This window comes from Emydura macquarii, unplaced genomic scaffold, assembly GCF_026122565.2.
Source record: "Emydura macquarii macquarii isolate MOO-44397 ecotype Brisbane River unplaced genomic scaffold, CSIRO-AGI_Emac_v2 contig_2676, whole genome shotgun sequence".
NCBI classification, from domain to species: Eukaryota; Metazoa; Chordata; order Testudines; family Chelidae; genus Emydura; species Emydura macquarii.
This window is the reverse complement of record NW_027132813.1, coordinates 8,148,938-8,161,570: the sequence shown is the minus strand read 5'-3', so window position 1 is coordinate 8,161,570 and position 12,633 is coordinate 8,148,938. Positions and strand designations below refer to the sequence as shown.

The 12,633-nt window shown below is 44.9% G+C and overlaps 1 protein-coding gene across 1 annotated transcript in view; it reads left to right on the top strand.

Annotated features, from left to right (window-relative positions):
* Positions 1-11,657, top strand: part of CAPN13 (calpain 13) — a 74,504-nt gene extending 62,847 nt beyond the window's left edge. Inside the window, exons 16-21 of the mRNA XM_067564760.1 lie at positions 502-559; positions 1,865-1,932; positions 4,040-4,108; positions 6,444-6,522; positions 10,610-10,726; positions 11,455-11,657. Of these exons, the coding sequence (XP_067420861.1) occupies positions 502-559; positions 1,865-1,932; positions 4,040-4,108; positions 6,444-6,522; positions 10,610-10,726; positions 11,455-11,657 (594 nt within the window). The remainder of the gene's footprint in view (positions 1-501; positions 560-1,864; positions 1,933-4,039; positions 4,109-6,443; positions 6,523-10,609; positions 10,727-11,454) is intronic.
* The last annotated feature ends 976 nt before the right edge of the window (positions 11,658-12,633 follow it).

Below are 12,633 nucleotides of genomic sequence, written 5' to 3'. Positions count from 1 at the left end.
CCTTTGAGTCTAGGAATCAGCTGCTCCTTTAGATGGCCGAACTTCTCCAAAGCAAGTAATGTAATGCCAATTAAAACAAAAATAGTAGGGCAGGAAGGATGGTCATGTAGTTAAACCATAGGATGGGGCTTCAGGAGATGTGAGTTCCATTCCTAGCTCAAGCACTGACTTATTGTATGACCTTGGACCTCTTAGCATCTCTCAGCCTTGGTTTCCCTATCTGTACAACACTGGGGATATTACTTCTCTTCATCATAGAAGTGGTGGTAAAGCACTTCAAGACCCTTGCATGGACAGCACAAATTATTTTAAAAAGAATGGGTGGTTCAAAGAATCAGAGGGGCTGATTCTGATCTCACACCAGATTTGCAGCAGTGTAACTCTTCTGCCATGAGTGGAGTTACTCCTTATTCTCAGTGGCGTAAGCAAGAGGAGAATAAGGAAAGATGTGGAATAAGGAAAGCTGGTGCTTATAAACTCCTGTGCTTTATTCTGCTTTAGGGCTCAGATATTGATGCCTCACAGCTGCAACAGCTGCTGAATGAAGTGTTCCTGAAAGGTAAAGCTCTTTATGATCCAATTAATGGTGTTTTCCTACCCTGGATCTAGTGTGAACTAGATAGAGCCTTAGATCTAGCCCTGACAGTCCTAGGAAAATGCTCAGTATGATTAGTAGAACTCTTATTATGATGAGTTGAAAAAGCCTCCACTGGCATTCCATTTATGCTCAACTTTTATTAAGAAATTAGTGTTCACTTATGAAACAGCCCAGCTCCAGCCAAGATCATCACTTAGGCTATGGCTACGCTGATGGCGGCAAAGTCACCGCCATCAGATCGATTTCTCTGGATCGACTGAGCGGTCAGTGAAGACCCGCTCGCTTGATCCAGAAATCGATGTACTAAGACCACCTTCACAAGTGGCGTAGCGCTGCGTTGACGGGAACGCGGTTCCCGTCGGCGCAGTGCAGTGAAGACGGCGCGCAGAAAAGGAGCAGAGAAGTCGATGGGAGTTACGCAAGTTTTTTGCGTAACTCCCGTCGACTGCCGCTGAGTCTCGGACTTCCTTAGCACACTGCTGTCTGTATGTTCAGAGAGGCTGTTGAATACTGCATCTCAGGTTACTGAACTTCCGCATGGGCCAGCACTAAAGCTCTCTACTGTGCCCGGCAGCACCCATTTTTCCAGTCCTGGATCCCCACACAACCCTTCCTCCTGACCTGCAGAGTGCTCTGCTATTTCAGGCCTAGATCACAACACAGCTCTGCTTAGGCCCCCTGCCATGATCTGTAGCGCACCTGCTTTTTTTATGGGATCCAGTCCTGGGTCCTCACACCACGCTCCAACTGGACATGCAGCACCCCTTTTATTCCAATCCTTACTCCTCACACAGCTCTGCCAGGGCAGCTCGCCATTGACCTGCAACATTCCCTGGTAGAAGTCTAATCCTGTCCTTCACCACTCCCACTATCTGTGTTATTGGGTGCAGTGTGAGACAGAGACCAAAAATGAGAGGTCAAAACAACCATAAAGGTGAGGGATCACCACATTTATGTGGGACCTAGTTACCTTTGGGTCTCAGCTAACTGACATCCCTCAGAAGGGGTCCATTTGAAAAGTATGACACACAAACACCTACCTCCTCCAATGCACCTCAGACCTGACGTGCAGCACTCCTTGCCATTTCAGTTTCTGTACCAGATACTGGGGTCCTTTACTGATACGGACCACTAGCGGCTAGACTTGAGATCCACCTCCCCATCCTAACAGTGACCTGGTTGGAGCCCAGCTCTCTGGAAGTAGAGAGCTAACCCAGGGCACTTTTAATTCTTGTCTGATTGCTTTTGTTTTATTCATTTTTATAGATGAAATGGCCAGCCTGGGTGGAGGATTCTGCTTCGATTCATGCAGAGGCATTTTAGCTCTGATGGATGTATCCTTTCAGCAAAGGCAATAATAAACTTCCCCCCTGCAGCCCATCCTTTCCTTGAATTATGGCTCTGCTGAGCTTCCCACTGTAAAAGCCCACAAATAAATATTGGCCACAGGCATCAATGAATAAGTTGCCCACAGGGCTTTGCAATGCACCCTGTCTCTGAGGCTCTGCTGCCAGGAGCTGTCTGACAGCTGGGTGCCATAGGCCACTCCCTATTTACTTTAAAACCTATTCTATTAATTACATAGTCCTCTTCTTCAGAACTCTCCATGCACAAGCCTTGGCTCCAGTCTCGAATGTGTCATTCAGCTTCCACAGGAATAAGTTGGTATTCAGTAAGATCTACTGCATAGCTCGCCCTAAGACTATTTCTTCCCATTCTCCCTTTAAGGCTGCCAGCCTTGGCTTGCCTGTGAACTGGAACTCCAAGCCCGCTGCTCTAAGTTGATTTCAAGAACAGTGAAGCTATGATTTCTGCTGGTCACTCCAGCCTTTACCTTTCTCCTGACATCAGCCATGTGTCACTGAGGAATCAATGCCTGGCAAGCTATTCATCCTTTGCTGCGTAGTTAGATGGATGGCACAGTTCTCTCTCACAGTTAACAAGACAACACAGGAAATGCATTGCTGGCCCTTGTAGAACAAGAGAGCTCCTTGATGAAAACATAAATTCTCCCTGCTGCATGCTCTCATGCTGTCTCTTTGTTCTGAGCCTTGGAATAACTCTGAAGCACTGCTAGACTATTACAGATTGTAGCAAAGGAATAAAAATGGCCAGCAGCTCTGCTCTTTCTTTCCAGCTTTCCTGTCACTAAACCCCCTCACAGTCTAACTGGACACTGAGTGCAGGATGCATGGAGGGAGCTGACACAGCCACTTTTCCCACTTCCCTGTTCCATTTTTATTCAAGATGGATTTTTTTTTCATTCACTACATTGCTCTATGCCTATACAGTGTGACCTATGCGGCCTTTAAAGTCAGGAGCAGCCTCCTTCAGCCATGTTTGATGGCAGCAATACCCACTTGCTTTTATTTCACTGTAAGGGAGCTCTGCTTGCACAGGCATGGTGCTGTGAAAGAGGCAGAGACCAGAGGCAGTCTCACCTGTAGAGGATAAAGTATTGTGGGAGTACACTCATGATCAGACATTACACCTCCTTTACACCTCCACTAGGCTGTGTGCACTCCTTGTCTGCTAGGACCACGCAGCAGGGTGCAACAGAGGGTAGATCCCCTCCCGTGATCCTTTGGAGGTGTCTAGTACGACTAATGGGGCTATGAAGACTCTACACCTTATGCTCAGAAGCTCCGTCCTCTCCTCCCACTCCAAGCCTATGAATGACAGCAAAGCTGCTCACCACCCGATACGTTCAGAGCGGTCTGGGGTGCTTCCCTCCACCCCAGTACATACATACAGGGGATGGCTGCACTGTAAGGGAAGGCAAGATTGCAGCACAGGTAGGCATAGCCAAGTTAGCTTTAATCTAGCTAGCATAGACTTGGTGGCATGGGCTAACCACCTGAGTACCTACATTTGCAGCTAGCCCACACTGAAGCCCCTGCCACCACATCTACTATTGTCTGTGCTAGCTACATTAAAGCTAGCACAAGTGTGCCTACATGTACTACAGTCAGCTTCAGTGGCAGTGCAGATATACCAATAAGCTCGTTGTAAGCTAGTGTAATGCCCTGTGGTTCGCATGCTCACAAGCAGCAGGGGGCTAGAAGACAGCATCTTTTGCTCCTCCCCAAAAGTGGCTGCATTTCTGTGGGGCCTGGCATACACTAAAGTTATAGCCTAGTTATCCTTTGCTGTGAAAGGCACTATATAACTTTGCTGCTTAATGGCCATCAGTTATATTTACAGTTTGTCATATTTATTTTGTGGATTCTATAGCGTCTTACACCCATACTCATAGCAATGAATACCTTATAGGTCTTTGCCGTCCCCAAATTAAAGACTGACATTCCATCTCTCATGGTAACAGGGCTCTTTTCACATGGGTGGCTTCCTGCATCTGGCTTTAGTTGAGGGAAGCCACGCCCAAAGTGGCATCCCAGGGTTAGCTCCTACTAATTGTTTAGTCCTTAACCACACATGCAGGTCAGGTCTAATGGAAGACTCTCGCTGCAAGAATTTAAGCACCTCTGGAAACTGCTTGCTAAGTACAAGGTAGGTGTGAACTGTCAGGAACCCATTTTCTCAGCTAGGACTATGCTTTTAATCAATGGGACGCAGACACTATGAAATTAAAATATTGTGGGGTAAAGACAGAAACAAAGGCTGTGAAGCTTAGTAGACAAAGCTTTTGCCTTATAATTCAAAAGTAGGGAGCTCAAATATTGGATGGGGAGGTCTATGTCAAGAGTTCTGAATGGAAAGAATAATTCTGCCAATGAATAAGTGCTCAAGGCATCCTTATGGCAGATACTGAGGCATAGGTTAGAGATTGTGTTGCAGTCCTGCACTTATATACCCAGGAGTAGTCCCACAGTTCAATGGGACTGTTGTTGTTCATATGCATAAGTATATGAAGTATCAAGGCCTAAACATCGTGAGTATCCGTGAAGGGTACAAGCATTTAGACTGGATTACCTGTTTGTGTTCCTGTTATGGACCATATGTTTCTGTGCAAGACTATTGTCATATTTCATGGCAGCCAATTCGAGTGACCAAATGGGCCAATTTTATAGGGACAGTCCCTGTATTTGGAGCTTTTTTTTTATATAGGTGCCTGTCAAGTCAATGTTTTATGTTCTCAGGTACATAGTTTATTGTGTTTAGAACATTGAATGTACTGGAGGATGTCACCCCACTCTGTGCCATAAAAATATGAATTATGCAACTTCTCTTTTAGTTGAGTCATTATTGATGGGTGTGATGTCCCCCCCCCCCCCCTCCGCAATCTGGACTGGTGTGTAGCTGTCTCACCCAATCCCTCACTCCTGGGTCCCGACTCACTCTGCTTTGTTGTATGAACCACCCACTCAGCCCACGCCCAGCCTCCTGGAGTAATCGTTCCCTGGCACAATGAAGGAGCACTTCTGGCCAGCTGCTCATGGGATTGACCCCAGAAAACACCCCCAGTCCCAAATGCAACCCTGGGAACTGCCATCTTACAGGGTTCAATGCTGTACGCTGCACCCTGCAAACTCATTTACATTTGTCTGTCAGTTTATCAAAGAAATTGATATGCACCAACTCTGTCACTCTAAAGTGAAGTCTCTCCACACACTGAATCCACATGCACTGTTTTAGATAAAACAAACAAATAAGTTTATTGACCACAGCAATATTTTAAGTGATCACAAGTCAGATTAATATGAATCAAGAGAGTATATCACAATTAACTAAAAGGTAACTCACATCCTAAACTAGACTTAATATTTCAATAGCTTTTCAGTCTGTGATGTGAGCTTACGCACAAGCTGGCTGAGATGAATCTTGCAGCCAGTCGCGCCCCCCCCCCCCCCCTTTGTGGGCAGTTTCTCAGTGACCTTGATGTTGCTATGTAGATGGATTGCAAGGGAACGCTCACAAAGACACAGATGCCTCTCTCTTTTAACAAGTTTCCTCGACACCCCCTGGGGGCAGGTGATCATCCAAGACCGGCAATGGGCATGCGTTCCCTCACTTGAGTCAAATGAGCGTCTCCTTATCAGGTGCTCAGGCCAGTCCATTGTTCCTGTATGCGTGCCTCTGTGAGGTGTGAAACCTCAGCTTTGTGTTTGCCTGCCTGAATAGATAGCCATGTGAGACACACATTTGGGGATATGACATAGCAGAGTTTCATATCTCTACAGACATATGACAGTGCAGGAAACATGCTACCATAATAAGAATGTTCAGTATGTCATGAGCATTCCAAAACCACCTTCCATGACATACTTTTCATTACACAATACACAGTTACACTATAAGGGTGAACAGGAAAGATACACATCACACTATAAGGGTGTACATGGGGCACAGCATGTCACAATGGGCTGTTTGTGTTAGCAGAGTCATGGATATACAAGCTTTGATCTGAATAAGTAAAAATGCAGGGGATATAAATGAAAGGGCACACCTAGATGAACATTCAGACCTGTTTACCATGGAGTTCCCCTTAAATGTTGGTAGGGGGAATATCCCAAGGTGATCACTGCTCACCTCTGTCTTCTCTCTCACTTAGGCTCTGGGAACTAAGCCAGGCCACTGCAATTGTCACTGAATAAGCTGGAAGGGTAGATGGCTCTGAAGGAACATTAATGCCAATCTTTCACTGCATCCGTCAGTGAGCCCCCTCAGTCCAAGAGCAAGGATATCCCAACTGTTCTTTCTGGAAAGTTGTATTTCTTATTCTAGTCTCCCATCAGGCATTGCACTGAATTTCCACCAAGCTAATTTATTAAGGAGAAAGTGAAATGCATTGGCAAGTGGCTGACATGCTAGGCCATAGCATAAGTTTGGGGAGCTGACATTGGCTTAAAAGTAAGAAACTGAACTCTTTCAAAATGGTTTCCAGGACATTTTCAGGAGAGAAGAGGGAACTCGTTCTGGATTCCTTGATGTCTCAGATTTGAGGAATGCAGTACAAATAGCAGGTATGTTCAGTGTACTTTGAGACAGTGTTAGAAAGATGAGGGTAGGGGAGGTTGGAAGAGAGGAGAGTGGTAGGATTGTATGGAAGATCTAGTGAGATCCCACTCCTGGCTCAATTTGCGAGTAATGCATCTCAAAAGGACAAAATGATCATTATCCATTTCACATGTAACCAAGTCAAAGAGAATGTTGCAGGAAGAAGCCATTTCCCCTGCTAAGTGGTCCTGCTGCATAGAATTGGACTGGAGCATTGTTGAGCTGGTGCTGATGATAGACATTTGCCAAGTGGCATGAAGGCCATTAAGGCTCAGTAAAGAGGGCCTGGAAACTTTAAAGAGCACCTGGAAACTGAATTTCTGTCTCACTCCCAGAGGAACTCTCTTGATCAGGGATAAATCACCTGGTAGGAGAAAGGATCAAGGAAGTTAGAACAGCCACTGCACTGCACCTATGCTAGTTCATTCAGTCTCTCTCTCAGGCTGTAACTGATTTTATAGGACACAGCTACATTAAAAGACTTTTATTTGGTTTACACTGACCTGTGTTGGCTAGACTAGTGTTGAAATTTTAAGCAAGCACTCCAGTTTCATTAACATGATTGAATTTGTCTAGTTATAACTGGTTAGATTTTATATATGTGATTGGATATCCCATAGGAAGCTCCTGTCCAATAAAGCTGCATTAGAGGTGCTTCAATTTAGCTAAATTGGCTATTTAAGTTGTTTTAGCCAGTATAATGTAAATTTTCAACCTATGGGGAATGCTAGACAAAATGTAATCAATGGAAGCCATAAAGTTGGTGGATTTTTTTTCAGGAGGAAGAGAAGGAGGATAGAGCATGGCCTCTCGAGAGACTGAAATTCCTGATGTATCATCGAGCTGTGGCCATAGGCTCCGAGTGCAGGGATCTGAAATGTATCACTTATATACCAAATAATCAGCAAGGATGATTTTGTAATAAAGGCACTAACGTATAAAATATGGAGGAATATTGCATACATGCAGATAGTGAAGAGATAAAGAGAGAATATAAAAAAATGACAAATTCAGCACTTTTTACCTGCTAAGCACTTTTTGAAGGAGAACCTGCCCCACTCCCACTCCCCACAAAACACCTTGCCTCCTCCCATACCATACAACACAGACTAGATTCTTTCCAAAATACTGGCTCCATAGCCCCCTGCATGGAATTTTCTTACAGGGGGAGTAATCAGATCCAGCAATAGCATACAAGATGCTAATTAACTCCCAAAATGCTGCTAAATATAGGCCCTTTTAAGCATGTATTGAAATGTTTTACTAAAGTCCATCACTATTCAGCAGAACATTAACCTTAATATAGGCCTTAATGCTTATCATAGAAGATTAGAGTTGGAAGGGACCTCAGAAGGTCATCTAGTCCAACCCCCTGCTCAAAACAGGACCAACCTCAACTAAATCCATCCCAGCCAGGGCTTTGTCAAGCTGGGCCTTAAGAACCTCTAAGGATGGAGATTCCACCACCTCCCTAGGTAACCCATTCCAGTGCTTCACCAACCTCCTAGTGAAAAACCTTTTCCTGATATCCAGTCTAGATCTCCCCCACTGCAACTTGAGATCATTGATCCTTGTTCTGTCATCTGCCACCACTGAGACCAGCTTAGCTCTATCCTCTCTGGAACTCCCTTTCAGGTAGCTAAAGGCTGCTATCAAATCCCCCCTCAATCTTCTCTTCTGCAGACTAAACAAGCCTAGTTCCCTCAGCTCCCCTCATAAGTCATTTGCTCCAGCTCCCTTAATCATTTTTGTTGCCCTCCACTAGACTCTTTCCAATTAGTCCACATCCTTGGGGGGAGGAGGGCTCTAACTGGACACAATACTCCAAAGGTGGCCTCATCAATGCCAAATATAAGGGAGTAATCACTTCCCTTGATCTGCTGGCAATGCTCCTACTAATGCAGCCCGATATTCTATTAGCCATCTTGACAATAAAGGCACACTGCTGACTCATATTCAACTTCTTGTCCACTCTAACCCCCAGGTCCTTTTCTGCAGACCTGCGGCCTAGCCAGTCAGTCCCCAATTAGTAGTAGTGCATGGGCTTCTTCCATGCTAAGTGCAGAACTCTACACTTGTCCTTGCTGAGCCTCATCAGATTTCTTTTGGCCCAATCCTCCAATTTGTCTAGGTCACTCTGTATCCTATTCCTGCCCTCCAGGGTATCTACCACTCCCTCCAGCTTAGTGTCATCTGCAAACTTGCTTAGGGTGCAATCCACCCCATCCTCGAGATCATTAATGAAGATATTGAACAAAACCAGCCCCATCACCAACTCCTGGGGCACTCCGCTTGCTGCCAATTAGACATCGAGCCATTGATCACTACCCGTTGAGCCCAATGATCTAGCCAGCTTCTATCATCCAACCCATACTTCTTTAACTTGCTGGCAAGAATACTGTGGGAGACCATATCAAAAGCTTTGCTAAAGTCAAGATGTATCACTTTCCCCACATCCACAGAGCCAGTCATCTGATCATAAAAGGCAATCAAGTTGATCAGGCATGACTTACACTTGGTGAACCCATGATGACTGTTCCTGATCACTTTCCTCTCTTTCGAGTGCCTCAAAATGGATTCCTTGAGGAGCTGCTTATGATTTTTCTGGTGACTGGGGTGAGGCTGACTGGTCTGTAGTTCCCCAGATCCTCCTCCTTCCCTTTTTTGAAAATCATCCAGGAACTCCCCCATCACCACGAAGTTTCAAAGATAATGGTCAATGGCGCTGCAATCACATCAGCCAACTCCCTATGCACACTCAGATGCATTGCATCTGTCCCCATGGACTTGTGCATGTACAGCCTTTTAAAATAGTTCTTTCACCACTGAGGGCTGCTCGCCTCCTTCCCATTCTTTGCTGGCCAGTGCAGTAGTCTGGGAGCTGACCTTGTCTGTGAAGACAGAGGCAAAAAAAAGCATTGAGTACTTCAGATTTTTCCACATCATCTGTCACTAGGTTGCTTCCCCCATTCTGTAAAGGACTCACACTTTCCCTGACCTTCTTCTTGTTGCTAACATATCTGTAGAAACCCTTCTTGTTACCTTTCACGTCCCTCACTAGCTGCATCTCCAGTTGTGCTTTGGCCTTCCTGGTTTCACTCCTCCATGCTCGAGCAGTATTTTTATACTCCTCCCTGGTCATCTGACCAACCTTCCACTTCTTGTAAGCTTCCATTTTCTGTTTAAACTCACCGAAGACTTCTTTGTTAAGCCAAGCTGGTTGCCTGCCATATTTGCTATTCTTTCTGCACATCAGGTTGGTTTGTTCCTATTCCTTCAATAAGGTTTCTTTAAAATACAGCAGCTCTCTTGGACTCCTTCCCTCCTCATGTTGGCCTCCCAGGTGACCCTGACGGAGTCAGAGTCTGCTTTTCTGAAGTGCACAGTCCATATCCTGCTGCTCTCCTTTTTGTCAGGATCCTGAACGCTATCATCTCATGGTCACTGCTGCTTAGAAGATAATAAGTCAGATCCTCAGCTGGTGTAAATCAGCACAGCTCCATTGACTTCAGTGCTGTTCTACACCAGATGAGGAACTGGCCTTGTATCTTCGTAAGCATCAACCTGATGGAGTGCTTGGGATGCTTGATGTTATAATGAAATAATTTCAAAACAGTTAAAATTTAAAAGCCACTCTTTTAAAGCGTTAACAAACACAGACAAAGGGATTCAAGCACAAGAGCAAAGAGAGTGCTCAGGGTAGGGAATAAGAGAAGGCAATGCCTATAGGGCCAACAGTGAATAAACTGATACATGCATTTGCAATAAAAAGGTTATTTGTTTTTTTGGAGAATGGGGAGATGGTGATAGAGATGGATTTCAGGGACAAATACATGCCATACAGCAGGACTGCCTACATTAAATTCCTGACCACTTACCAGTTTAAGATGTGATGGTGGGGTCCTTAAACATTGCCTGGAGACTTGAGTGCACATTTCAACAAGCCTAGGCTCAAGTAGACAGCATCAAGTCCCTGCAATTGCAGAGGACGGCTGGACCTTGCATCTTTTTTTTGCTATCATGTTAACTGCCCTCTCTGCCTCTTGCTTGTAGGCCTGGCTGTCAGTGACCAGCTCCTCCATCTGTTGGCTCTGAGGTACAGCAACTCTTCTATGAGAATCTGTTTCTCTGATTTTGTGTGCTGCATGATCCGGCTTGAAACCATGGCAAGTAAGTCGTGCTCCTGGTTAGCTGGAGTCCTATGAGGCTCTCAGAACATTGAAAATAGAGGCTTATGCTGCAGCAACAAACATATTACAATATCCTTAGCACTACAAATTAAGGGCAGTGTAACATAATGGCACTGGCTGCCTGCCAGCATAGGGAATTAATTGTTCTTGCTGGAGATATTGTGAACCAAGGAAAGATGCCCATCTATGGGGAATAGTTTAGAAAGAAAGAACGAACCCGCTACAATGCAGGGGCTGGACTAGATCAGCCTTTTGGGGCTTGACATCAATCTACGAGACACAGGCCCAGATTCACCCATTCTTTAATGGGAGAGATCAACTGGCAGGATCACTGTGGATGCCATCCCTGAGAGACTTTGCAAGGGAACAGGTTTTCCAGCCATGGCTCCATACAAACAAGGCTCCCATCAACAAACACCGCCCAAGAAATGTGCTGATTCAGCACATTTACTAGCTGAACTGGCCCCACCCCCTATGTGTCCTGCCTTAGCAGGCTCTGGACCCTTAGTGGAGTGGCGGTTGTGTGTGACATGCGCTGCTGTCCTCTTCTCCCACCCCACTGGACTTTTCATTGCTGGAGGCATGTAGCCTAGGTTCTGTAGCCTTGCACTGGGGGAACTCATGAAATAAATTGGCCTGTAAGACTTTGACTGTCCTAGTCGGTGTCTGCCACCTCTAATCAATGTAATTCATTCTCACCTGCAACAGAACTTGGGCTGGTGGGGTTTGGAGAAGCCCGAGCTCTGTTCAGGGGAGGAGCATGTAAAACTGCATCAGAGGCAGGAGAGGATGGGGCACTCATGACCAGCAAAAGAAGCCTGTCATTAAGGTTAGAAAGAGGAGCCTTGAGTACCAGTGACAAGCCTGAACGGCAGAAATTAGAGACCTGTTCTGCTGGAGAATACGAATAGTTCCTATTGATTCCAGTCAATTGATCCCTCTCATAGGAGAGCTAGTATACTTGGTCCAAATCCCCAAAGGTATTTAGGTACCTCATGCCTATTGAGTTCAATGGGCCATAGGCATCTATATACCTTTGAAAATCAGGGACATGGAACAGTAATTGGAAACCTAGTGACAACTTGTGATGCTTTCAGGCACCATTTCAAAGCTGAATAGCAAAGTCAGCTCAGAGCTTGGGCATCTCCAATTTTAACTCCTAATGAAAAAATGTATGCAATAGAACAACAACTTTAGAAGCTTGACATTTCCAAGATGATTAAAATGTCCTTCATTGTGGATGGAATTCATTACGGCTACAGATGTATCAATTTTTACATTGGTTTAAAATAAATGGTATGATAAAAGCCTCTTGCACAGTAAGTGCTGGTATAAAGACCTTTACATTCCTTTTGAAAGGCATTGCTAAAAGTTCTACTGGTGTTTATAACAAGCACCTAAAAATGTACTCCATTCTTCACTTATCATTTTCCATGAAGTTTAATATAATACAATTTTTTCACACATTTCAAATCTGTGAACAGAGCTTCTTCAGGAGAGAATAACTGAGTCAAATGGGAATAAGAGATGATGAAAGGAAGATAAACTTTGTCCAATTAAATGGTTACTCATTCTCAAGATAACCAGAATGATGTGACCTAAACCAAAAGTAGCTTCTGCTTTCAAACCATACTTAAACAGAGATATAGAGAAGGCACTAGTGACTCATTTCTGCCTGAAGTACGAAACATTAGTGCTGCACGTTATTCCTAAAGAGATGACTAAGCCTGATCTACATTGATACCACCACATCAGGGAACCAGGTTAAAGCATGGTTGTTCCCTTAACTTACTCTGGGTGTTGCGACCTGATACACCAGGTCACAGCACCACTCGGATTTGACCCAGCTGCCTCTGTCATGATAACAGGGGGCTGGCCAGGCCAAAT